Source organism: Ammospiza caudacuta, chromosome 2, assembly GCF_027887145.1.
Source record: "Ammospiza caudacuta isolate bAmmCau1 chromosome 2, bAmmCau1.pri, whole genome shotgun sequence".
NCBI lineage: Eukaryota > Metazoa > Chordata > Aves > Passeriformes > Passerellidae > Ammospiza > Ammospiza caudacuta.
In genome coordinates, this window is record NC_080594.1 from 47,574,134 (window position 1) to 47,600,717 (window position 26,584).

The window sequence follows — 26,584 nt, forward strand, 5'->3', positions numbered from 1 at the left end:
AGAGATCTTTGTAATGGTTTCTGAATCAATGCAATTACTAAGCAAATGCTGTTGTAAAGTGTTTGTTGCTAGTGGACATATGAAAGGCAGAAGATGTTTTAGCTTTCACTTCCCAGTTACTTAAGCAATTCTGAAGTTAGGAAAATTTTCATTTTAGTTTAAGTGGATTTTATTTCATTTTAAGTCGCTGAGAAATAAGAAAAATTGGATCTCTTAGTATAATTTTAACTACCTTATTTTACAGGCAAATACTAGCTCTGTTGAATTACTCAGCTGCATTATTCCTTTAAGAGTAGTAAGTCTTTGTAGAATATGAGCTTCGATCCTTCTTGTAGTTTTATGATTACCTTTAAGAGCAAGAAGAATAAATAGTGTCTCATTCAGATCTTTCACGTATTGTTTTCAATAACATGTAGGGTGAATACCACCAGTCTAACCTGTACATTAAAAATACCTAGATGACTCAACATTAATCTTAAAGTATTAAAGAAAAATAAAAACAGTGCAGAAGTTTGCTTTAAAACTGTACATCTTGTTTATTTCAGGAGAAGAGGCTAAAGGAAAAAGCAGCAAGGAGAGAAGCCAGGAATAAGAATGCACAGGTAAGGGGTTTTGTTGTTTTGATCAAGCTACTGGTTGAGGTTTGAAATGCTTTTTAAATTATTTCATTGCTTTCTTTAATAAACAGTGTTGTGATTAACTGCTCTTTAAAGGCATTTTCTCTTTGCTTCTCTTTTCTTACTCCCTTCCTCTGATGTGGTTGTAATAACTTGGTATAGAAGGATTCCGATAAAGCATGAATATATATGTTTGTGTGTGTATAAATACATAACATGTGTGGAAGCCCTTTGGAATTTCATCCTCTTCATTGTGTATATCAGGTGAGTAGCAATTTCAGCTGAAGTACTGATGCCATTTTTTTCTCTGACTTGGGTCCTATTTATGATTTGTAGGCAGATTATTTTTTTTGTGTACCAAATCTCGCTCCAACCTTTTTCTGCCAAACTTCTTTTTAAACAGCAAGTATTTTCATGGAAGTTCATTCCTTCCCCTCATTACCCCAGACAAAACCTGTGTTATCCTTTTCTTCATGTATATGTTACTAATTTCCTAGAGGCTGTTCTAGTTTTTCATGTTCCTTGTATTACAATAAACCGAGGTTTCATTCAGCTGCAGTGATTTCTGGAATATGGACATGGAGACTTTTGCTACACATGAATAGTTACAGTTTCTTCTTGACAGTCGGCAAATATCTTACTCCCTTGAGAAAATCGATAATGTTCTTTGTCTGATTTTTGCAAGCTGGCTGTGCTCTGGGAGGCTTAAGTGTAGGAAGATGCTCCATTGTGTAACTCTGAAGTGGAAAGTAATTACAGTTTCAGATGAAAAGCCTAGTTATGCTCAGTTTTAAGTATGATTCTGCCTTCAAAGATGGCAAGCTATGAGAGCTGTTGGCATCATGACTCCCCAATCAAGCAATAGAAATTTTCTGCCTGTAATTGAATGTATAAAGATGCATACTTTTTAATGCATTTACCAAGCATCTTAGGAAAATTATGGAATGAATAATTAACAAACATCTTAATAAAGGGAGAAAACATTGATCAAATCAGGCTGTATCACATTCATGAATACTGCTTGTTAATTTTGCCTCTTTTTAGGGAATAAAAAATTATTCAGCAGCTCTGGAAAGAAATCCATTTCTTTCAAAATTATCTGCTTGCTGATGTACATCTCCTATCTTGTTCTTGGCCAAGCGAATGAATCTGTCAGTGCTATTGGAAAGTGAATGAAGTTGATCCCTGTTGAGGAATGATTTTTGTGGTGGGGAGGTTATGTGCCGGTGGGCATGGTTTGGGTTAAATGTGGAGCCTTAGCCCCAAGCCCACAATTTTATGCACTCTTGCCTCTCTTCTGTGCAGCACTTGCATTTGGAAAGCTGATTTACTAGTGCTGGTCTGGTCTGAGATTGGCACCTGCTCTCCTTGAGGGTACCAGCTGTGTAAAGCTGCTATTGCTTTGACTTCATTTTATTCTGGAAGCACTTAGCTCACTCTCTGCAATAAGGTGCAAGCCTCAGGAGCTGATGTGTCTCCTTGATGAAAACTGTTGGGATTTTTCTGTTGTTTAGAGGCTATTCTTGCCAGAACTCTGTGCAGCCAAGTCCAGTCATTTTCAGTGTGGCTCATTTCAGGGAAAATGCTTCCACTGGGAAAGGCTGCCAGCTTGGACCTGGACTGTTCATGCCTGGAAGTGGAAGGGAGCAGCAGACAGTAGATAAAGGTGCCAGTTTCTGTCTGCTGGGTGTCTGAGGAATTAATTAAGAACACTGCCTGTTTCTCAGGATCTTAGACATGAGGCCATGGTAGTTAAAGTTCTCCATAGTCTGTGTGGGATATGACTCAAGCAGCTTGTACAAGATACCTAGGGGAATAAAGAAGGAAGAAACGGTAAAACACAGAAACTATTGGAACATAAACCAGTTTAGAAAATATATGCTCCCTAAGTCAGGAGTTGAGAAAATGTTAACATTTTCACTAGAGCTTTCATAATATGTCTTGTGACCCACTTACTCTGCTATACACTATTACTGTGGTAATTAGTAATGTTTTCTTGAAAGAGAAAGCAATAAGGAGAGCCAAAAAAAGTAGAAAAGGTATTTTTAGCCATGTTAATGCAGCTTAGCAGCTGGAGAAAAGGACTAGATCAACAATTATGAGTAGCCAGTCACTTAAGAGCAGCTGTGGCCATAATTTGTTTTCCACATCCTTCTGCTTTATCCTCTTGTTTGTTTTATTAATTGTCTCCCTTGGGTTACAAACTCCTTGGGTTACAAAGTATTATTTTGCTATCTTTCACTAATACACAGCCCGCCAGGTCTGACATGACCAAACCAGAAATTTACTTTCCCATTCTTAGTATTAAATAATAATTCTTTGTGAATTTAGGGGGGGAAAAAAAAGAGAGGAAAAATTAGAGGAGAGAAGGATGTTCTCTCTTTTCCTCTGGTGCTGCAGGAGCAATTGCAGGGAAGATTTTGCTCAGCCTTTGTCATGCTGGGACAGGCCAGGCTTGCTGCAACTGGAATTGACTAACCAGATTTTGGCACGCTCTGCTGAGTGTGCCTGAGCAGATTAGATGAGTAGGTAGCTGCAGTGTTATTGACTCCACCTTGGATAAATCTCCATGCAATAAATAAACTAAGTAAGAAGTGAAGACTCTTAAAGGATGCTTTGGAGAAAGTATTTCTAGGTGTTTATGACCATTAATTAAATTCTCATGCAAAAGACTGTGAAAACAGATAAAACAAGTCTTCTGATATATTCTTAGTGAAGAAAAACTGGAAATTTAAGGTTTTGGATTTTTTTTTTTTTTGATCTTAAGATGTTTAATTGTCTCCCATTTTATGAGAATTTGATGTGATATGTACAAATGAAATGTTTTAAGATAAAAAGAAGCAGATACTTTGTCCTCACTCAGTACTGATTAGATTATAGTTCTCAAACCCTCCAACAAATTTCAATACTGTTTACTTGAAGTGAGATTTCAATACTGTTTATTTGAAGAGAGTCTGGAGAAAATTAGGTAAGAAGTAGTCTTTTGAGCAAGAAGTAAAGCACTGAGCAGCAGGCAGTGACAGCTGCCCCAGGACAGGAGCTGGGTGAAGCCAGCCCCTGGCTCAAGCAGGACATCCCTGTGCTTGTGGCTTTCCACTTTTTTTTCCTAGAATTTACACATACTGATTTCTTAATCTGTTTAAAGTACTTTCAGGTTTCAACCAGTATTTAAAGGTCCTTGCCCTGCTAGCAACTGTTGGCTGCAATGAAGCTGAACAGGACTGCATTTCTCCTTTAGGGATTTTAGTCTTTTGCTACCCTGATGCCTTAGAGCACTACTGATGTGTTGAACATTATGTGAAATGAGAAAGATTTTGATTTCTTAAAAAAAAATAATGTTTTTGTAGGAAAGGAATTTTCTGGGAGCAGCTAAACAGGTCTGTGCTTTAGGGTGGAGAGCAGATTAGGAGTCAGGAGAAGGTGCTGTTCCCTGCCCAGCACTGATGTGCTAGGTGATCCTCAGCTATCAGCTCCCAGCATCATGCAGGAAGTGATACCTGGTCCCTGAAAGAAGGCATTGATTGCTGTCTGCTAGAAATAATTTGGATGTCATCTGTAAGCAGTGTCAGGAGGTAAAACTTGCTCAGTCATGGCAGTTCAGTGCATTGATTCGGGTTTTGGCAGTCCTGTAGCAGTTACGCCATGCTGGTGTCCAAAGCAAAACGAAACCTGAAAAAGCTCTGACTAGCAGAGCAAAAGCTGTTTATCCAAGCTCCATAAGAAAAATGGATTAGCCTGCTGAAAACCTAGAGAAATAAAGCTTGAACACATTTTCCTTACTGAGATGTTTTTTCCTATTTTCACTGGACAAAATTGAGGATGGGGATTCTTGCCCAGCTGGATAACTGATTTGTGGAAGAAATCCAAGAGCTCAGTTGTCAAGGGTGCTTTTTCTCGGGAATGAATGGTTGCTGAATAATTACAGAACATTAAAAGATCGACAGCAACAGCAGGATAATAAATATGCTTTAACTTCTCTCTTTCTCTCCTGTTCTTTCCCCAGTATATTTTGCTATTCCCACAGGAACTAGTGCTTGCATATGAGATTTTACAAAATACATGCTGTATATATAATTGAAGATTTTTCAGAGTCACAATCTTTCTGCTATGAGCACATCTACAAAATACACGTGGGTGAGCAAGAGCCATATACTCAAAAGATATGGCAGATTCAGGCATTGATACCTGCCTATATCACATCTCTGCAAGCTATAATGCTGCACCCCTGAAGCACAGACCTGTTTAGCTGCTCTCAGAATGCTCAATATAGCATTCTGTTTTCTGTGCCTTGTCCCATACTCTATTGAGATTTTAACCAGAAAAATGCTTAAACCCACCATTTTGTTTTAATCTCTAGCACCTCCCATGGAATTTGAGATACACTTGCCAAATATAGCTCAAGAAATCTTTGCACCATGTGGGAAAATTTAAACAGGAAGGGAGAAGTCAAATTCCTTGAGTAGGTGTGACTGATAATCTACTCATAGAAATATATACTTCAGAATATTGTGAAAATTCTTCATCCATTGTGGATAATTCCTGTAGTTACTGGGTTTATAGCACCTCTGCTTCTGCCTTGAATTTCCCTTTTCTTGAGATCTAGCCTATAGCTTGTGCTCAGGCTGGAGACACTGGATTCAGTGTGAATGTGAACAGTAATTTCAGTGTGGAAAGGAGGTTTAGAGGAGTGAAGGAGGGATTTGGTCTGTCTCTCCTGTGAATCCAGGTTCCCAAATCCCCTTGATCACTGGGGCCACCGAGTCTTCTTGTGAAAGTATCATGGGATAACTTGTGGTGAGTAGTGATGATGAATTGTTCTGGTCGCTTCTCATGACCCTCTCATGGATGGTGTTGAGGAGGCATTGCTTTAGCTCCCTGTGATTTCTGGAGCTGGAGCAGGGTTTCAGGGCCAGATCATTCTGATGGTCTGGAGAGTGTTGAGGTTGTGGAGTTTGTTGTTCTTGAGGAGGAGAGAGTTGTGTTGTCCTGGGGTAGCCTCAGGACAGGCTATGTCTTGTCACGGCTGTTTGATAATCACTGTGAAGGTCTTGACATTATTCTTCATCAATAATTATTTTTTATTCTGAAAACCACAAAGAATGGCAAAAAATTAGGTCACGTTCATCTACAAAAACTTGCAGTATGTTTAATGTGAGGAGCTTACAACTGAAATTACTGTGTCAATTTCATCCCTTTTAATAAGTCAAACTTCTCTCTTAAAACAATCTCATTAACCTTAGTTTAGAAGTAGTTCTGGTCTGTTAACTCTAATGTTCTGCATGCAAATCCAAAAGCTGTAAGTAACTTTATTTATTCAGTGCAAGGTTTGAGTGTTTTGAATTTCTTTGAGAAGCTCTGTGAATAAACAGAGTAATTTGGGATATCAACATCTTAACATACTAATTTAGGAATTCATTTCAAAGTCAAGTCATGGAAATGAAAAATAAATTCCTGATTCTGAACTACTTGTATGCTGAAACATTTTTTAAATTCAAGATATTCTACAATATTTTAAGTTAATATTTGAAAATGGGTATTATCTGCCTGTATGGAAATGTTACCTGTGTTTTGCTTTTTGAAAATAACATTGATTCCATTTAATATAATGATTGAATTGCTTTAAGTAAAGCTGTAATAAGTCCTGTCTTTTCTGCAATTAAGAATTTATATGATTAAACCAATATTTCAATGTTGTGACTCTGAACAAGTTACAAGTAAGAATTCTGTTGGATTGATTTGCCAATTACCCATGCTTCTGTAAACCTTTTCATTGCATCCAACAGCACACTGAGGATTTCAAACATATTTATCAGATTGACAATTTAAGCTAATTGACCATGGCTATAGCAATTGAATTTTGTGAGTATAATGTTCACAACTGTTATTTTTAATCGTGTGTGGTATGTGATGAGAATTTGCTGCTCTACATGCCAAAAGCTGATGTTTTACCAGTCACTGAGGTGATTTCTTCATAGACCTGGCACAGAAGCATAGTAGTGGAACTGTGGACCTTGCAAATACTCTCTTATTCCCTGAAGGTCTGCTGGAATGAGGTTGATGCACAGTGGATCAACACAAGTGCATCTTTCATTACCATTTCTGTTATAACTATACCTTATTTCTTGTTTTGTGTTCACTTGCACATTTATGGTGAAGAGAGGAAGCTTCTTTTTTCTTCAAACTTTTGGATTTTTTTTTCCAATATTGGTGGCTTGCAGGGGAGCTTTTGATGAAATATGTAATGTGGATATTTAAGAGCAGAGTAACAGAATTTCTGGCATGTTAGGGAGCACAAAGGTTATTGTCTTACTTGATTGTAAATGATTGTTGAAAATTTCTAGGGCAATACTGATGAAATTTCTCCAGTAGACTCCAGCAATATTACACTGTTAAATTCATTGTTCTTCAGGAAAACCTTTTGTTTTTAGAATGTCTGTGTAAATTTGATTGGAACAGAGGTTTTGGATACAGCTGCTGAGCTTCAGAGCTTTCAATGTGTTAAAGACTACACAAATTTATTGATTTCAGAATCAACAATAAATTGGCACTTTGACGGGGAAAAGAAACACTTATGTTTTCTTATTGAAAGTTTAGGCTATGAAAATTGCAAACTGAGTGATTATGCCTTTCGCTCTTCCTCATGACTTACATGGGTTTGTAATAATTTATTTGTATCATATAGTTACAAATAACTCTTGGTAGTTGTAGAATTGAGGAATGCTTTGGCACCGTTCTACCAAAGCTCTTGGAAGAGGCTCAGCAAAGAAGTGAGTCTTTACTTGATTTGCTGCTTCACATCCACCTCTCTTCAGAGCAAAGCAGGTGAATATCACTCTGCTGCATTTTTACTCTTTGTCTGTCTCTGTGGCTGTTAGGAGCAGGATTCCGCCATCAGGTGTTTGTCTGCATATGGCAGTGTGGTATAGCACAGAGAGAGCAATTCAAGAGCTCTGCTAGCCTTGCACAGTGGCACAATTTCTTCCTGGCTTCCAAAATTTCTTGTTCAGTTTTTTCACTGATTTAACACTCTCCTCGATAGTCTCTCTCTGAGCAGCACATGGAAGATTGTTTTGGCCCTCCATGACTCTGGCCATGGAATAAGAGGCAATAGCCAGTGCTGGAGCAGCAGATCCACCAGTATGAAAAGAAGAAAAAAAAAAAAAGCTGTTCTCAAATGTTATAAACCTTTCTTTGAGCGTTTTCTTCTTAGTAAATAGACCACTACATGAAATTAATTGTAATGATACTTCATTTGTTTATTTGCTCTATGTTGCTCCTTAATAGTGTTTAGTAACCAGTATTTGAAATTTCTTTCCCTCTAAAGCACAAAATTTAAAGCTGTTACTCCAAGCTCATTTGCTGTGTTCCATACATGTGTGGAGCAGCAAAATGTTGTATATCAGTGTGGAGTTCTTCTTGCCTTTGGCTCACCGCAGTCCTTTAATGCCATATTCAACACAGTACAGAAGAACTGCCTGGAACTGGACTTCTGGAGATCTTCACCCTGTTTTCCACCTCTGCTCATAATCCTGAAGAAGTGAGAAACTCCAGCCAAGGCAGACATAATGATCTTAGGCTTTCAGCAGCCTTCACACAAAGCTTTTATTTGGGAAGTAGGTATTTTCTCTGGATTGAGAGGTCTTTTCCTGTTCCATTGTGAAAAGCCAGGTGTATTCACACTCCTCAATTCTATCCGTAAAAAACATTGTGCAGGTGATTGCATTTCACAAGTAAACTGTATCAGTTAGTTCTAATTTATTTATTTTGCACCTTGGTTTGTTCTGGTAGTACTCTGAGCTGCTTTGCATCTTTCCTTATGTGTTTGAAACTTTCTTAGATTGTAGACTTCAGATGCAGGAGTTCTACTTTGTTCCATATCTCAGATGTGAACTTCAGAATGAGTTAATTGGCTGATGAGCAGGGGTAATCTTTCAGATGTGTTTTGATGACATCTTCATGCAGCACACAGTGCTATTTAGTTTTAAATTAAGCACTTCTGTTTTCTCAGCATCCCCCCTGTTTATATTCTTGGAATGTGTTACTTGCAGTATTGTACATAGTCTGCTATAGCAGTTGTAATTGCTACTAGTGATGAAAATTGATTTGGGCAATCAGAAAACCATTATCTGCATTCAGACTGATAATGCTGCAGTTACCAACATCTTAAAATTCTTCTGGTGGTTGTTTTTTCAGAATGCTCTGGGGTCCTGCAGTCACCAGGATTCCAGTTGCTTTATGCTGAATCTTAAATGAGCATTGAAAGAGAAAGAAAAAGTTCTTGGTTGTTCTCTCAAATATATTTTTTCCCAGAGTTTTTAAAGATTTAGTGTTTTGTCAGTCCTCCTGTGCCAAATATATTAGATCAGGAGTAGTGCAATATCCCTTGTTTTACCGCAGTGTGCAGAGATTTTAATAAGTTTTCTGTTCTTTCACACTATCAGCTGCATTGATAAACCAAGCAGTTTATTAATAAGAAATGCCAAGCTAGTAACTAACACGTGGTTATTTAGTACCTCATGGGAAATCTGGTAAGCCCATACTTCCCCCAAATGAAGCTCATCTTAGATATAGGTCCATTAGGACCTGGGTCTTTCTGTGTTGGTTCCCTCAATGTTCCTCTTCTTTAAGGCCTAATGCTTCCTTTTTGTATTATTTTGGTTTTTTTTTTCCTCTGTTCTTCCATGAAATTTGTTGTGGCCTTACAGGTTTCTTATCTCTTGCTGTTTCCTTATCCTGCTTTCTGTTTCTTTTGAAGGAGCTAACTTCAAGCTGCTATTGCTTCTATTTGGTTATTTCTGCTGTGGGGAAAGAGCAGTAGCAAACGGGAAGAACAGGAAGAAAGATAATAGCATCATCTAGTAGCAAAGCCTTAGGAAATGTGTTCAGTATTTTTAGAGAAAAGTTTTGAGGGGCTTTTTTGTTAGCTTTGTTTTCTTCATACTGTAAGGTTTCATATTTTTCTGATGTTCTTTCAAATGAATATATAGTGGTAATCTTTTGCTGGGCTGTTGATAGGATTCACGTTTTAAAAGATGCCTTGTCCAAATGAAGGTGCAAATGAGACCATGTGCCAAAGTCAAGAGTACAGATTTTATTTAACAGTAAATGTGAGATAAGTAGAAATAAAGTCCACCACCATATGGGTCCTGCAGCATCCTGCTGGCCCTTTTTCTTCTGGTCTTCTCTGTGGTAGGGGTCCTGGAGTGTTCTTACGGAGTCACCACTTCTGCAGTGCCCAGGTCCCAGGTTTGCACAGAGTGTCGATGCGTTCCTACAGATGGAGCTGCATGTGTATAAGGAATTGCTTCCTTTCTCACAATTTGCCATGGTGGGAATTTTGGCAGATTGACAACTGATCCTTCCTCTTACTTTAAGGAAAATACTTACAAATAAGTAGAATTTTCTAATAAGCAGCTTTGCAAAGCAAACTGTTATGACTGATAATAAGGTAAGTTGAGCATATGTCAGTAAGGCAGTCAGCAGCATGTAATAGGATTAGACCTGGTTTATACAAGTATATTACTCTCCTCTCTTCATTCTTTTTGGACAATCTGCCAAGGCTTTGAAATTTTCAGCAAGAAAAATTCTGGGTGGACAGGGGAAGGTGATTAATTGCAGTCACAGTAAGCGTACATTTACATGAGTGGCTGTTTAAGGTGAAAGCTCATAAAGATCATTAAGTTTCATAATAAATGGCAATCTCAGTCCATTTTCTTTGCTAATTCACCTGCTGTTAAAAATGCCAAAAGTTTTTAGCATTTTTAATTTCCCATCACCTAATATTCTAGCAGACTACATATCTACAAAAGTAGTGCTAAGGGTCATTATAACTATTCAAGGTATTTACTAACTTAAGAAATGCATAGAATTTATGAAATTCATCCTTCCTGGGTGCCTGTACAGCATAACTCTATGAATAAAACTAAAGCTTTCTGTTTATGAATTAATTCAAGTCATAGCCAACCAAATCAGAGTAGGATAATGAGAAAATTAAAACATCTTTAAACACCTTCTCCCCACCCCTCCCAACTTCCTGGGCTTAACTTCAATCCTGAGTTCTCTACCCCAAGCAGGATGAATGAGCTGTTAATGTGGTTGTGGTCAGTTCATCACACATTGACTCTGCTGCTCCTTCCTCCTTAGCAGAATGACTCCTCACCCTCTTGCCCTGCTCCAGCATGGGTTTCCTCCCAGGGGAGACAGTCCTCCATGGACTTCTCCAGCATGAGTCCTTCCCCAAGCTACAGTTCCTCACAAAGTGCTCCAGTGTGGGTCCCTTCTGTAGTCCTTCAGGAAAAGGATACTGCAGTGTGAATCCCCCATGGAGCCCCAAGTCCTGCCAGCAAATCTGCTCCAGGGTGGGCTCCTCTCTCCATGGGGCCACAGGTCCTGTTGTCATGGGTAAGAGGGGGACCTACAGATAAAGTTTACTAGAGAATCCATGTCTGCAGGGCTGTTTTTCTCACATTTGCTCACTCCTCTTCACCTGCAGCTCTGCAGTTTTTCTTCCTTCCTTTAACTTTATCTCAGAGGCACTGCCAACATTGCTGATGGGCTTGATTTTGTTCAGTAGGAGATCTTTCTTGGAGTTGGCTGGCATGGGCTCTGTCGAACAGTGGGGGAGCTTCTGCTGGCTTCTCTCAGAAGCCACCACTGTAGCTCCCCCCTGCTACCAAAACCTGCTGTGCAAACCCAAGACAGGGACCCAGCTGACAGATGTAAAGCAAAGAAAGACCTAAAATTAGAAGAGGTAAAAATAGAGGATGGGAAGCTGTCTGATTGATCTTACAAGCAACACATTTATGCTTAATTCTGTCAGTTAGGTTTGCTGTATTTGTTAGGTCAGACTGTGGCTCAGACAAAGTTCACAGAAAAGCAAAAGGTGTCATGCTGAAAAACATTGATTTAAAATTTGTTTTGAAGTGTATAAAAAATTGGCATGTCTTAAAAATTGGTTGATATGGCCAGGCTGTTCGGATTTATCCCATGACCAGATCAGAAGGACCAGATCACTGTTTCAGCCTCAAGACAGGAAGACAAATTACTTATTAACTTTGAAGGTAGTTTACTTAGATGTTTATCAGAAATATTCATCTATATGATGCAGTTGGTGAAAGGACTTTTGATGTCATAGTATTGCATCACAGAAAGGAATTTTCTAGTGAATGTATTTATGAGGGAATTCCATCCAGTTCCCTCTGTTGCCAGTGAATGCAGAGTTTGTCTGTCCCATGGCAGAAAGACAGGTCCTGTATTTGTTTTCCCTTTTTCAGAGTTGCCGCGTGGATACAGGTGAGGAGTAAGCTTGGAGCTGTACTTTGCAGGATGCTGGCTTCACTGTATGCATGTCTATTCATTAAAAGCTCTTCTGAGACTGGGCTGCTCTGACTGCCTGGTTTGAAAGCACTTTCTGGGTAGTCAGTGAGGGATCACTGTGACTTCCTGTTGTAGTTCATCCTGAACTGTTTTTTAATGTCTCTGTTCTCATAATAATGCCAATGATACTGAAAACATTCAGGACACACCTAAATGTAGACAGAGAGCAAGAGATTAGTGCAGATACCTGACTCACCAACTAAAATATGAATTCTGTTAATTTGCTCTGCTTAAAATGAGTTGATGTACTTAATTCATTACTACAGATTGATGAGATTAGTTTTTCAGGTGCTAAAGAAAATATCCTGTATTGTTTGTTCTGAAAGGCATTTGAAAGACAATTCCCTGTGTAATTCATTAGGCATTACATTTCAAATCCAGTCTTCAGTTGAAATAGTTTTCAGATTTTTACAGATTCTGTAATTTTACAAATTGCTAACTGCATTTGAGTGTCAGACACTGAGTGAATTAAACTCCTAGAAGACTTCTTGGTAGGAACATAAAGAACATTAAAAAGATTAATGCAGCCTCCATATATAGAAATGCTTGGGGATTTTTTTCTGTCACTAAGAGCATTCACAGTAGCATCAAAATATTCTAGAATTCTGGAAAGATATCCCTTTGTAAAACTGCCTAAAAGATGTATAAATATCTGCACCTGTTAAAAAATGGTTAAAAGAATATTGGATAGATAAATTACTCTATAATCCAAGGCTCCGATCTGTCTCAATAAGCAGGTATTGACTTCATGCAAGGATCATTTTGTGGCCATCTGAGACCTGTATTATTCTAGAGGCTTTCCATCTTAAAATCTATGAATATAAGGATGAATTTCTGTGTTAAAGAATTCTCTTTCTGCTTCCAATTTTTAGCTTTTTATGTTAGCAAGAGGAATCAGAAAAATCTTGTTCAGTTCTGTTTCTTGATAGCCAGAACAAAGATAATGGCTGACTCAGTAACTCATTGCTCACTTATGGATAATATCTAGTGAAGCCTTTTCCAGACTGTGAATGGTATGCCAGTTTTGGAGCAGGTCTCTAAGTCCCTCTGGAGAAATGAGGTAGATCAAAGGGACTTTACAGGTGCACTGGGAGTGCCCCTGGCTGGGGTAGAAGATAAGCAGCTTTGGTCTGAATGGATCTGCTGAAGCATTTCTAATTGACAAGTAGAAACTAGGAGAGTGATTCACTTAATCCTTGTTGATGTTCTCTTTTAGTAACTTCCAGAGAAAGGCAAAGTACCGTGTAAGCTTTCTAGCCAGCTTGAGTTGTTGTATAGTGAGTTTTAGTTCCTTCTCTAATCTGGTACAGTGACTCCTACTGATCATTCTGTTGTTTCCTGTCTCATTTTAAGCCTGAAGTTAAAATACTAATCATAGTACTGATAAAATACCAATTCTCATAAACACTGTACTTTCATTGTGTGTGAGAAATGCTGCCATAGACTTCTGGTTTCATGCATTCTGGGTGTCTTCTGGCTACAGCCTGAGCAGCAGGGTCCCAGGAGGAAGAGCAAGCTATTTCTTCAGTAGGTAGTGGCAGTTAGGCTTTCCCTGGTTGCAGTTAGGCTTTCCCTGTCTCCTGGAATGAAAGAATGGTTTGGGTCGGAAGTGACTTCAAAGATCATTTGCTTCTAACACTACTGCCACGGGCAGAGGCACCTTCCACTAGACCAGGTTGCTCAGAGCTCCATCCACCCTTTCCTTGAACACTTCCAGCCATAGGGAATCAACAGCTTTTCTAGAAACATCTTCTAGTAAGTCTGGAAGTATTCCAAAAAGAAGAGTATTTTTTAATTATGTGTGCTGTTAGACAAAGATGATTTGGCCATAGTGAAAAATCTGTGTTGTACATAAATTGTTTGTCAGTTCTGTAATTTTTCTTAGTGTATATTGTGTAGACCTCAAAGCAAACTGCAGCTATTTGCAATAGTGTCTCCAGAATATGCACAAGAGAATAGTTTCAAACATACAGCGAGAAATTGCAATTTTCAAGTTTGGCTTTTTTGTTTGCTTGTTTTTTCTGCTTTGTGGTGGTGTTGAGTAGGACTTCTGCTTTGTCCCTCTGCATACTGATGTCTGAAATTATCTTTGGCAGTAAGATGCTTAGCGTGTTTGAAGTTGTCTTAGTATAGTACTGCCCTCAGAAAGAGACTTTTAGCTCAGGCATTTTTCAGATACTTGAGTCACAAGCTCAATACTAGAATGAAATAGTGTCATAAACAGTATTAAAAAGAATGATCTACTTGCCCTGATATTTTTGCCCTGACGTGTTTCACCATAAAAGAAAGCGACGTAACTTTTTTGCAGAACCTTTTGCTCTCTTCCTGGCTCTTAATTGGTAGCTTGAAACATCAGTAAGATCTATAGCTGCTAGAGCTATTCATTTGTTACCCTCACCATTCAATGGAAAATTTTCCATCTGCTTTTGCTTTTAGGCTGCTGTAAAATGCTGAAAATACCAGCACAGAAGTCTTTGTCCATCAACCACTACAGATGTGACTTTACTGTAGTTAAAATACATGTACTTTAAGTATGGTATTTGTAAGCAAAGATAAAAAGTTGCCTGCTGGAAAATTGTGTCAAAAGCTGGTGATAAACTACTTCTATTGCAATACCAACAACCATCTAACTTAGTGAAGGAGCGGGAAATGTCCTCTGTAATTCTAGTCATATTTTCCAGGCTGGCCTTAGAAAAGCTTTCTTACTGTAAGGAGCTTCTAAACCAAATGAGTCTTCCATAAGTCTAACTGAAGGTATTTCTAGAACACTCATTGCTGGTGAATGCAAGTGTCATTTAAAATAGTGTTAAGTCTTGGTGGACTGAATTTTTAAATTGGCATTTAGCTTTGAATTCTGGAAAGCTTTTCCTTGCATGCTACCTTGACAAGTTAATAAATTTTTGTCCAGTATGTTAGTTAGACTGTTTAAATTTTGCTGACCTTGTGACTAGTACGAAGTGCCTTGTCATCTTTCAGTGTGTTTTTCCTCACAGCAGTCAGTAATCAGGATTTACTTCCATTCACATGTGCAGGCAAGAGCAGTGGCACATATTGAGTGAACTCCTTAGACTTTTTTTTTTTACTTGGGGCTGGAGCAGAGATTTGAGCAGATTTTCCCACTTTTGTCATGCTAGTTGCTTGCCTGCTTGACAGTCCTTCCTCTCTCTTATCTGAAGGGCTTTTAAAAATAGAAACAGTAGAAAGTTAAAAAAAAAATTCAGTGTATACATGATGTGAAGATGGTACACACTTTTATTCCAGTAACTGCAGATAAGTCAGGGTCTACAGCTCTCTGTATCTCTTGCTGGAAACATCACCTTCGTGTTGAGAGGTATTTCCAAAGGTGTTTTTCAGGCCATATTATTACACTGAGGGCATCAGAATTTCAACAGCTTTGTCACTTATTTGGCAATGAACCAGACAAACTGTCAGATGTGTATGGATTACAATTAAAAGTGTAGCTATGGATTATGGTGGCTTCTTAAAAGCAAGAAGTGTTTTTGTAAATGTGTTAACCTTTCCAGTTAGAATACTGTGTAGCCATCTTAGCTTTTCCTTAATTGACTGCCAGTGGTTTTATGGCACTAGTCCCTGAATTATGACAGTAAAGTTTGCTTATCACACTGTGATTCTATTTCAGCAAAATAGAAAAAACATGGTACTCAAGGTCAGTAATAGATTTTACTCTCATTTGGAGAATCAAATTGCAAAGGTGTAGAAAATGCTGGTGCAATGCTTGAAAAAATCTCAAGGCCCTGGATACATGTGGATACAGAAGGGCATCTTCTGTAGTACATATGAAGGAGAGGATAGAGGCTGTAAGTTATATTTTACTGTTTTGCCTGAAATGTTCTGAACTCTTCCTTTGGATGAGGATTCTTTGGAACTCTTCAGGGAAGTCAGACCACTTGAAATTTTGATGCATTCTTATTGTTTGTGAGGCATCCTTATAAGTCATCTTTTCTGGGAATGGTTTTTAAAAGGCAGTGGGATAGATTACACAGGAGTATTCTTTATAGTCATCAGGCAGTATCTAGTAGTTTGAGGAACAACTGGAATTTTTTGTAATTTTTGGCCATTGTGTATCTATTTTATGAGTTTATTCATCTGTCCTGTCTTGTAGCTTTGAAAGCTATTTAAAATGAAAAATTTTGTCCTAACACACTATTAAAGGTAAGGCCTTGACTTTACGGAAGCTCTTTTTAAATGCATTTTTGAAAGGAGAGCTTGAATGTAGTTTTACATTTTTTTTTTAATATATGATGATAAACTTTTTTTTTACCAAAAGAAGTAGAAAGTATTAATTTGGACAGTAACAGGCTGGGGTTTTTCCAAATCAAAATCTTCTTGTATTATATGTTCTTGTACAAAAAATATTTTCAGGTAGCTTAATAGTAGTAACAGTTGTCTCTAAACAACAGTATTGATTTATTAGCTGAAAATGGTCTTAAAAAGTAATTAAAATTATTCATACCAATGGCATGTATTTCCATGTGATTAGAGAGGGTGTCAAAACCTGTATCAGTAAAGTGCATTTAAAAGAATCAGGATGAGATACATTGGTTTGACTTCCGTGATCAGGTCATTAAGTTACGACTAAAGTTAAAAGCAAGTTATTTGTTTATCCTTCACATTAATAGAGTAGTGATACATTCCAGTGTTGAATTTTGCTTGAGACTTTCTGCTTCCTCTGGAACTGAACTTGGAATGTATTGCTGAGGAGAACTTAGAAGTCTTTTAGACATACCTCAGGGGTACATTTTGCTCTTGGGTTCAGGATTCAGCCTGTCACCAGATATTTTATATATCTGTTTCTTTCCATGTGAATCATGAGGATTGAGAGTTTCTTTTTGTTTTGCTCTGTAATTTGAGGAACAGCATCCTCTGAAAATATCCCTCTAAAAATTCTTAGCTTTCATGAGAACTAGGAAAAATCTTTCTGAGGTGTTTCATAGTTGTGTTTTCTGGTACTTGTGCAGGATCTTGAGGGTTTGCCTTGTAAAGTTTTGCTAAGTGTGCCAGCATGTGGCAGCAAGGTTGTTATGGAGTGTCCATCTGTGCCTTCCATTCCTGCATCAGTTGAATTTTGATACTATCTAGATTTTGTTTCAAGCAATTGAGTTATTTCTACAAAATAAAAGATAAAGATGATGTTGATGCAGTGGCACTTCTGACATGGTACTGCTTGTAAATATTCTTGCTCTGGATGTGATACTCAGTGTTTCAGTGGTATCAGAGTTTAACTAAAAAATACAATCAGTTGCATCATATATTCTGTACTTTAATCTCAAGTACCTGAAATCATGATTGGAGTAGGTGTTCTAATTTCTCACTTTTCCAATTGTATATATAAAATCAGACAAGAAAAAAGCTGAAATGGTTAATCCTGATATTATTTTTGTATACGGGTAGGTGATTTCATGTTGATGTTAAAAGACCTACCACTTTGAAATAGTTTATTTCCTCTGTAGTTGTCACCTTGCCTATTTAAATTCCACTCCAGCTGAAAAGAATGCACAACCATCAGTCTTCAGGGTAGCACTTTATAGAAATAAAGAGAAAACATAATTGTTAAGCAAGTGGCTTGATGTAAATGCATTTAGTTGAAGGTGTTGCTCTGGCCTCCAGTCATCCAAATGATGTCCTGAATAAATTTTTAACAAATTAAACTGTTTTTTGCATGTGTCCTTATGGCAGCTTTGTTAATTATAACTGCACTAAAATAATTGTATGCTTATAACAGTTTTTAATTTATTTTACTTATATGACATGATCATAAAAAACCTGCTCTGTAGTATATTTCTTGGAGTGTTGTAAGGTTATAAATTAAATAATATTTCAGCTGATTCTTGTAGCTGCCTCTTCAGTGAGACACAGTGGACTTCCTAGCAGAGAAGCTTGAACCTGACACCCCTGACACCCCTGACTAGGTCATGTGGTATCTGACTAAGGCTTAAGATTTCCTAAGATAAAGTAAAATATCCTTGTATTGTAAACATATTTTTTTGAGTCTTAAATCACAGACCATTTAATAGGGGTGATTTAATTTAAATTTGATTTTAATTAGTGTGCAGCTAGAAACATTTAAACAACAGAAGAGCACAGGTCTCCTCTGTCCAAGGTGCTTTCAAAGAAAGAATGGTTGGAAGCACAGCCTGTCTCAGATATTTCAAAATTTACAAATAATCTGTGCCCTCTGTTACCCATTGAACTCATTTATCAGCTGGTTGTCACTGGAAGCAGTATTTGGGCTGCTAAAATGGATTGCTAGCAAGGTGCTGAAGCTCTCAAAGAAACTGATCACCTTCAGCAGTGGTGCCTCTTCATCACAACTGTGAAGAGGAGTGATTTGAATTATGCCTTTAAGAAAAGGCATCTACAAATTACTTTTTAATAATTTTTTTACTTATACATAATGTATAAAGCAGGATTCTGTACTTATTTAATAAAAATAGACTTAATACAAAAGCAAGTTTAATTAAAACTCATAACTGGAGATGTCAGAAATGCTGATCATAGGTCTGAATATACTTCTTTCTAAATTTAGTTATATATTCTGAATTTCATGATGGATATTATGTACTCAGTGCTTTGGGAAGTCATGCATAATGTAACAAGGATATTCAGTTAACAGTACCTCTAGCAAATGTTCTCTGTGCTAATGTTGTATGCCAAGTACAATGTGATATAACAAATTATTTATTTATTTTCAATAGATCATTAAATTTTATCCTCAAAATTTTGTGAATTTGCAAGAACTTAAAAAGGAAGCGTAAGCCATTTAAGATACATGTGTGAGGAGATAGGTTTGTAGGTGCAATCAAATCATAATTGGATTTTATAATCAGGTTGCTCTTCTGAGGCAGAAATAATTTTAGCGACTCCATAACGCTGAAATCCTACACTTCTCTGTGGCAAAGACTTGTAGTCCTGAAGAAAGAAAAAAATCCTCCTTTGAAAATAAAATGTTCTCCTTGCAAAGACGTGTGACTGTGCAAAGAGAACCAGGCACTTATGGCCCACCATTTCTCAGTGGAGAAATTCTGCAGTGTCTCTGAAATCAGTTTAAAAGTCACAGTTCTTTTGTTTGATTGTCTTTATCTAATATAACAGATGCAAAATGTTTCAAAGGAAAGAAGTATTGGCTTTTGTATTAGGTCAAGAATTGAAGGATTACGCAAATCTAAATCACCCACCAGAAGTAGTGGAGAAAGTAACATTTGAATATAATTCTCTTTTTGGAGTGTGTTATGGTTTCTCTCTTCAGATTTTCATCTATACTGAAATACTAAGGAGCAATGACTCTAATTGATCCTTGAGGGTGGGTCTCAGGGAGGAATTAACGTGGCCACGGGAAGCCCTGCCTGACCAGTCGGCAGTTCAGGAAATACTAAGCACAATAAGTTTAAGCACTGATTTTTGTCAGCAAAGCAATATGTGGCAGTGTATCTACACTCCAGCCAGTGGCTGCTGTTCCCTGTACTTCCTGATGGTTGGAAAATGGTAATTGCAAACAGATTGTGTAACACCAGAAGGTTGGAAGAGCAGTTGAGCTGTTTGCACTGGAGTTCAGAATGGGCGGTAGAGTTAGGCTAAAATGACTTTTCCTGACAGCTTTCTAAGCATGTTATGATCTACTTTCAAATCAGAGAGATTAATATTTATCCTTCTTATTTTAATTTCCTTCACATATTCTATATATGTTGCAAATATTTGGGGGAGTAGGAGAAAGAAACAGATTTATTAATAACATGATAGATAAAAATCACTGATTCAATAATAAAAGAGTTATTAAAATACATATTTTAAATTGTTAGGTACATTTTTTATTTTTGAGAGCTTTACAATGGTGACTAAAATGAAAATATTAAGGAATGACCTATGAAAAAATTTGCTAGAAAAATCTAAAAAATTATTCAAGAAATCAAGTTGCTGATTAAGTTTCAGATAGAGATGTGATTTAGAGAACAGTCAGTAACAGAGAAAACTAACTGCTGTTTCATCTCAACTTGTATCCTTTTCTCATTCTGAAATACTTTATTTATTTGGTAAGTTAAATTCAAGGTGTCATTAAAAGTTGAAAAACATATTAGGATTTGAGGAACTGGTCATCTTTGTTTATTCTAACCATCCTCTTTGAGCCGGTGAATGTAAATTGGATTTGTCTTTTAGCTGTATCAAAATCTCATAAGATATGATGCTTAGAAGTAGTAAATTTTGCTAGCAGCAGAGAATGTCAACATAAATGTTAAACTTACAATACAGCATCTGCTTGGATCAACTTAATTTTGCCTACATGTATGTGTTGTATTTAAGGTGGTCCTATTTAATTATTAACTTTTAAATAATATGCATACAATATACATATTTTAGAAAATAATTAAAATTCTGGTTGGAATCAGTTTCAATTTCAGATGGAATAGGAATCAGCTTGACACTAACGGTGATTAAAAAATGAGTAATAATCAATTGGCGAAAAAGTGATGGCTCTTCTGTCATTTGTTAATGCAAAAGGAAAAACTAGGAATTTAAATTATTAGCATAAAATAGTGGTAAACATTTTGTGTTAAGTCCAGTGTAAAACAACTGTGCCCCAGAATAATGGCATTAAAAAAAAAGTGGCAGTGATTACTTGTGAAACGAACTGTGAGAATTTAAAAATTACTGATTTTAATGGGGTTTATAATTAGTGATTCAAATCACTAGTTTAAATTGATTCCCCTGGTGTTGCTGTCTCTGATTCCTTGAGAAACGGATGTAAAATAGCCTTGCTTTAGTACAGTGTGAAGAGGGAAAGTTTGTACCTGCCTGTGCAATGTTAATGACATTATGTCTAACCGTACCTAAGTTTGATCATTCAGACAGTTTTACCAAAAGGTAATTTTCAGGGAGTTAGAGAGAGCCATGTTTCACAAAAGCTGTCCCCACAGGAGCTAAATGCCAAGGTAATCAATCATACAGTGTACTGCATCCTGTTGTTATGGATATAGTACCTTATTTATGCAGTATAAAGATTTTTTAGATGTTGTTGAAATGAACAGGCTAGCACATGACAACTCTAGGTTGTAATAAGTTACACGAGCTGCAAATTGCAATTTCATAGGTTAAAATTTGTATAGATGCCTTTAATGCTTGCAGCAAGTTAGAGACTTCTGGGGAGCAGCAAAAATTCTGTTAGAAGTCTGTAGTATTTCAATTACATCTGTAGATGAGTATTTGTATACCACTTGTATGTCTTACTGAATCCAAGAGTTGTTACTCAGTCACTGGAAATAGGGTAAAACGTTTTGGCAGCAGTACAAAACCCAAGGACTGTTTGAGAGAGAGCACAGTTTAGGTTCTTCAGCAAGCCATTGCATAGGATATAATTAGGCACAGATTTTTGATGGAAAATTGTCTCAGCTTTCAATTTTTCCCTCACTGCATTGTTCCAAACATTTTGGTTTTGCTGAGAACAAGATAGTCATCTTCATCAGATTCATTTAATAAGCTGTTGTATTTGTATGAGAAGCCCTAAAAGACTGATAGAAAACAGAACAGTGGAAAAAGTGGAAAAAATAATGGCTTCCATGAAATGAGGGTGACCTGCTTCCCTTCTCTCTGTCAGATATTTTGGTTGGTTTTAAGGGAAATTTGTAGTCATACCTGTAGAGTGATTTTCAAATTGTGATCATTACCCCTCTATGGCTGAAGAGTTCTGAAGCTGAGAGAGTTCCTGGGTTATTGGCAAAGCGCTGCTGTTCCTTACCATGCCTTGATATATTTCATTACTGTTACCTACATATTTTTTGAGCCCATGTAAACTCCTGAATACTTCAGTGAAACATTCATGGCTTTGGTAAAGAGAAGAGGTGCCTTTGTGTATTCCACCATGCATTCTCTAGTTCTGTTGATTTAATTTCTCTATACCTGGAACTTCTTCCTCTTGGCTGTTTTTCTACATTCTTTGCAGAGATGCAATCAGCTCTTGTGCCATTCTCATGCCTTCTTAGTCTCCCCATTTCCTACTCTCTTCCATTTTAAAAATAGATTTAGCCAGCTCTTCTCTCCCTTTTGTCTCCATTTGTCATCACTGTCATCTCCATCAGATCTTCTCTTTGTAGTCTTCCTCTCTTAGGCCTTCTCACTGTTGCCTTACAATTTTTCCCTGTTTGTCTTTGATTCCTATTTCCACACTGGTCTTTTGTACTTTTTGAGCTGCCACATTTCTTCATGCCCTTCTGTTAATTTGCAACGTACACATGTTTCAGTTCTACTCAACAAACATTAATCAGCCTTCCTGTCACTTGTTGGTCATTCACTTGGCCTTTCCATACCCACTCCAGTTTTAGAAGGTTTGCAAATGTGACCAGACTCTGTTCTGGTGTCTCTCTTCTCTAGTAGCTCCTCCTTTATAATTTCTGGAAATCTTAAAATATTCAGTCTCCTTCTCTCTTTCTGTGATGATGTTTTGCACAGCCTTTTGCTTTTTTTCCCTTCTCTTACTTATGGAGAAAAATACAAATTCGTGTCTGTACTCAGGAGTCTTAATTCAGTTTTTCTACTCCAGCTGTACCTTTCTGCCTAAATTAAAATCTTAGCTGATGGATTTCATGGATTAGGCAATGCTAAAGAAAAGTTCAAGCTTCTTTGCTACCTTCTTTCACAGTCACTCTGTGTACGACCACTTTATCTCACTTCAGCCTATACCTTAGCATTGCCATGGTCACTTTCTGGTGCTTATCTAAATCCTTCCTAATTCTCCATTTGTCCTTTCATTTACCACAGATGACAAATGTGTTCTCTCCTTCCTGAAAGTTCTCCTGTAGGTTCTCCCTGTACTAGCGTTCCCCAAGCCTGCTGCATATATATTATGACATTTTACTCAATTCCTAGAGTAACACTAACTCAGCAATTATTCTTATTTGGGTTGAAGTTTTTGCTTTGAAGTTGCTTTACATTATTTTAGACCTGAAAATTTGTTTCTTTTAATTAGTTGGTCTAAAAGGTATAAATATAAATCTTCATATAAATCTTTCATGTTCTTCATACTTGTCATTTTTAAGACAGACCTGTCATACTTTTTCATGTAGATAAAATTGTTATCAGTAGATATTATAATTTTCTGTCTGCTAATGGATGGCTGCCAGTCTACCTCAGAATCTTTTTCAATTTCTTCATTGAGGTTCCCCTGTGCAGAAATGCTTGTAGAAATACCAGAGGGCAAGTCTCTCTCTGTGTCACGCCCATTGCTCAAATCTTCCCCAGGCTTGCTTCCTTGTCATTCATCAGTCTGGATTCATCTGTTCTCTTGTGGCTTCTACGTAGAGCTTACACTTTTGGTGCCAGCAGTTTTCTTTTGCAAAATTTTGTAGACAGAGATTCATGGCTTAAGAAGGTGAATTCAACAACAAAAGTGATTAATAATAAATGACCCTGCAATTCTGCAGCATCAGCCGGTGCTTTCTGATTTACTTGTTAGTTGTTTTGAAATTGGAACAAATATGAAGCTGTTGCAGCTGCCACATAGGTCTGGAACAAAGGCACACCAGGTCTTGTTATCACAGCAAGCAATTGAGTCAGTGCCATGAGCTGCGATGCCTCTTCTGGGTTTCTTTTCCTCAGTTCATGTCAAACCACCAGAAGGAGTTAAAATAACTTTCACTGCCTGGAATTAATTTGATTTCTATTTTTCTCCCTGTAAGTGTGCTATTTTATATGCATATTTTGTACAAGCATTTAGAGTACGTGACTTCAGCAGTACAGTGAAAGCATTAAAGTGGTGTCGTTGGACAGACACTTAATGGCAGTGTGGCTCTTTGTTGTGTACTGAATACAAATCAGTTGTTTCAAGAAAAGAGCAGAACTAACCAGTTTACAGAATTACGTGACTTAAAAGGCTTCCTTTCTAATTATTTCATGTCAGTGCTGCTGTTGATCTGTTCCTTTTTAAAAAATACCCATCACTAAGCAAAGAGTGGGTCCTGCCTGCAGTCTCTGCTGTGAGCAGTGCTGGTGGTGGGACACTGCTGTGTCACAGCAGGGCTGCTGCTCCCCCAGGCTTGTGCAGAAGTGCTGGAAAGTGATACAGAGAAGATTCTCTCATGTAGGTGCCATCTCTGGACATATGCTGAGATTCCCTGGAGAAGGCGGATGTGTTGAAATGTTTGAGCACAGACACTACTTCGGAGACTTACTTTGTGTATTTGAGCTGACAGCCATGACTGCTGTGAACCTGAAAGTGGACAGAAAGGAGGACTGTAAAGACAGTCCAAGGGCTATGTGCTGTGAATATAAGTTCAAAAACATTGTTTGTTTGGTTGGGTTTTTTTTGTTTTCTTGGGGTTTTTTTGACATGGCATAGACTTTTGAACTAGTATTCTGGCATGTCTAATTCTCTCAGACTTCAGTAATTTCTTTTAACACTGCTACTTTCCAGAATGTAATGTATTTCAGTGTGTATTTTGCTTCTAGTGCTACCTACCTAGCAACTTAGTTTCTTTTCCATTGTATTTTCATGTCTTTAACATTAATTACATATAAGGTAACAGTTTAGTTGTTTTATCCTGATACTAGTCTTCCCTATTGCTAAAATCACGTTGATAATTGTGGCTAATAACAACTTGAAAAAACTTGTCTTTACCATAAGTATTCTACATGTCTCATAGAAGAACAAATTAGAAAAGGAGAAGCGTAAGGTCTAGTTTTGAGACATGTCCATTATAATTGAAATCCAAATACATTAAAACAAAAGGTCTCTGAGTAGATTTAGAACTTCTCACCAATTTCTATGAGTTTTGTGTTTTCAGTGCTTCTGAACTGTGCTTGTGGCAGGAGCCATTTCCAGCACAAATTGCTTTGCTATAGTTACACAGGAATTTGAATGTCAGAATATATGCATCAATGTCTGCTTGTTTGGAACACAGGCTTACCCATTCACTGACCATAAAATGTGGGGCATTTAGGAAAGACAAGAAAGAAAATTAAGTATTCTCAATGTGCATTATGTGAGAGCACTGGTAAAAGTAAGATTCTGCTGGCTAAACAAGGCATATTGTATTGTTTGAGATCTCTGATGGCTTAAAAGAAATAAAAAATGACTGCATGAAATTGAACCTTGATGTGACTGCTAGTGATCAAGAATGGTGAATGATTGAAGATGAAGCTAAGAGTTATCTGTCTCTTCTAGTGAAAACCAAGAATCAATTTCTCTGAAGTGTTGTAAAAACCAGGAAATATGACTGACTCATTCCAGAGACCAAAGATCAGTGAGATTGTCTTAGTGCAAGGATTGTGTCTGGCTGACTAACCTGGAACCTTGGTTTCCCCAGTTTTTGGCTACCAGCCTATCTGGCCAGAGCCATGGAACATGGATGCACATAGATGGTAAAGAGGGGAGCTGTGAGTTTTGGCACAGCTTGGACAGCTCTGTGTTTGTCAGACTATGTGTAGTTTGCTCCTCTGGCTCCCAGTCAGTTTTCAGTTTATGCTAAGGCTTTTGTCTTGATCTTCAAAACAACTGTTGGATCAAACACCCTAGCAACATCAAAGGCTGTATTTCATTTTTGAACTGCCAGAAAAGCTGTATTCCTCTGGGGCAATGTAGATAATGAAGTATCAGAGCAATCATTCATTAGCTGGGAACAGTGTGATGGGCTGGGGTACAGGCTATGAAAAAACCCCAAACCTGTGAGGTGATCAGGTGAATCCACAGTAATACATTTTAAAGGAAGTGCTATAAAACCTCTCTGTATGTATTAATGGGTTCCATCATAAACATGATGCAAAAGCAACTTCTGTTTTAATCTAAAAGATAATTGTCAAAAAGAAGAAAATTGAGAACATTTGGAACGCTGTCAGATCTTACAAGATACTTTATTTTTAAATATCCTGTTTTTTGAGCCATAATATGCTAAACTTCTGAAAGTTGTGTACCTGTGTTGGGTAACCTCCTAGCAGTGTTCAGAACTTAGCTATTCTTGGCATTACAATCACAGGCATCACTTATTGGGAGAGGCATAGTAGCAAAAACTAAAGGGTAGCATAGCTCTAAAAGGACAGAGTATTAAGTATGATGGTCTCAAGTGTGATCAAATTCTAAACAAACCTTAAGAGTTTTGTTTCCAGCTAATTGGAAATATTCTCCCACTGTGCTTTGTAAAGTACTATCTACAGAACTGATAGTGCTTAAGCAATTATTTCTCCCCTCTCAACCTGGTAGCTAGAAACTGATAAATTGCCTAAAGTGTTGAACATCAAAAGTGCAAATCTAGACAATTTAATTCGAGGGAGAAAAACTTTCTAAACTAGAAAAAAAACCTTCTTAAATTACATATAAATTTAATACCATAATAAATATGTATTTTAGAAATGAAATCTAAAGACAGTATTTTTCTATCTACAGGTCTTCATGATGTGTTTTTCAGTTCTCCTTTTTTCTTCCTTTTTTTTTTTTTTTCTTTTCTTCTGATGATAGTCAGATAATTGCCACCTGAGTGCCTATTGCCTGGTAGAAATGAGACATCATTCTGGTTTTTTTGAACATTCAAGTCCCTTGGGTGTCTTGGGTGCTAAGTTTCTCTTAGCCTGCCTAACTCATTTACCTGAGCTCC

The 26,584-nt window shown here is 37.3% G+C and overlaps 1 protein-coding gene across 1 annotated transcript in view; it reads left to right on the plus strand.

Annotated features, from left to right (window-relative positions):
- DDX10 (DEAD-box helicase 10) overlaps window positions 1-26,584 on the plus strand; it is a 152,966-nt gene that overhangs the window by 112,342 nt on the left and 14,040 nt on the right. The window contains exon 16 of the mRNA XM_058825224.1: window positions 546-602. Within this exon, the coding sequence (XP_058681207.1) occupies window positions 546-602 (57 nt within the window). The remainder of the gene's footprint in view (window positions 1-545; window positions 603-26,584) is intronic.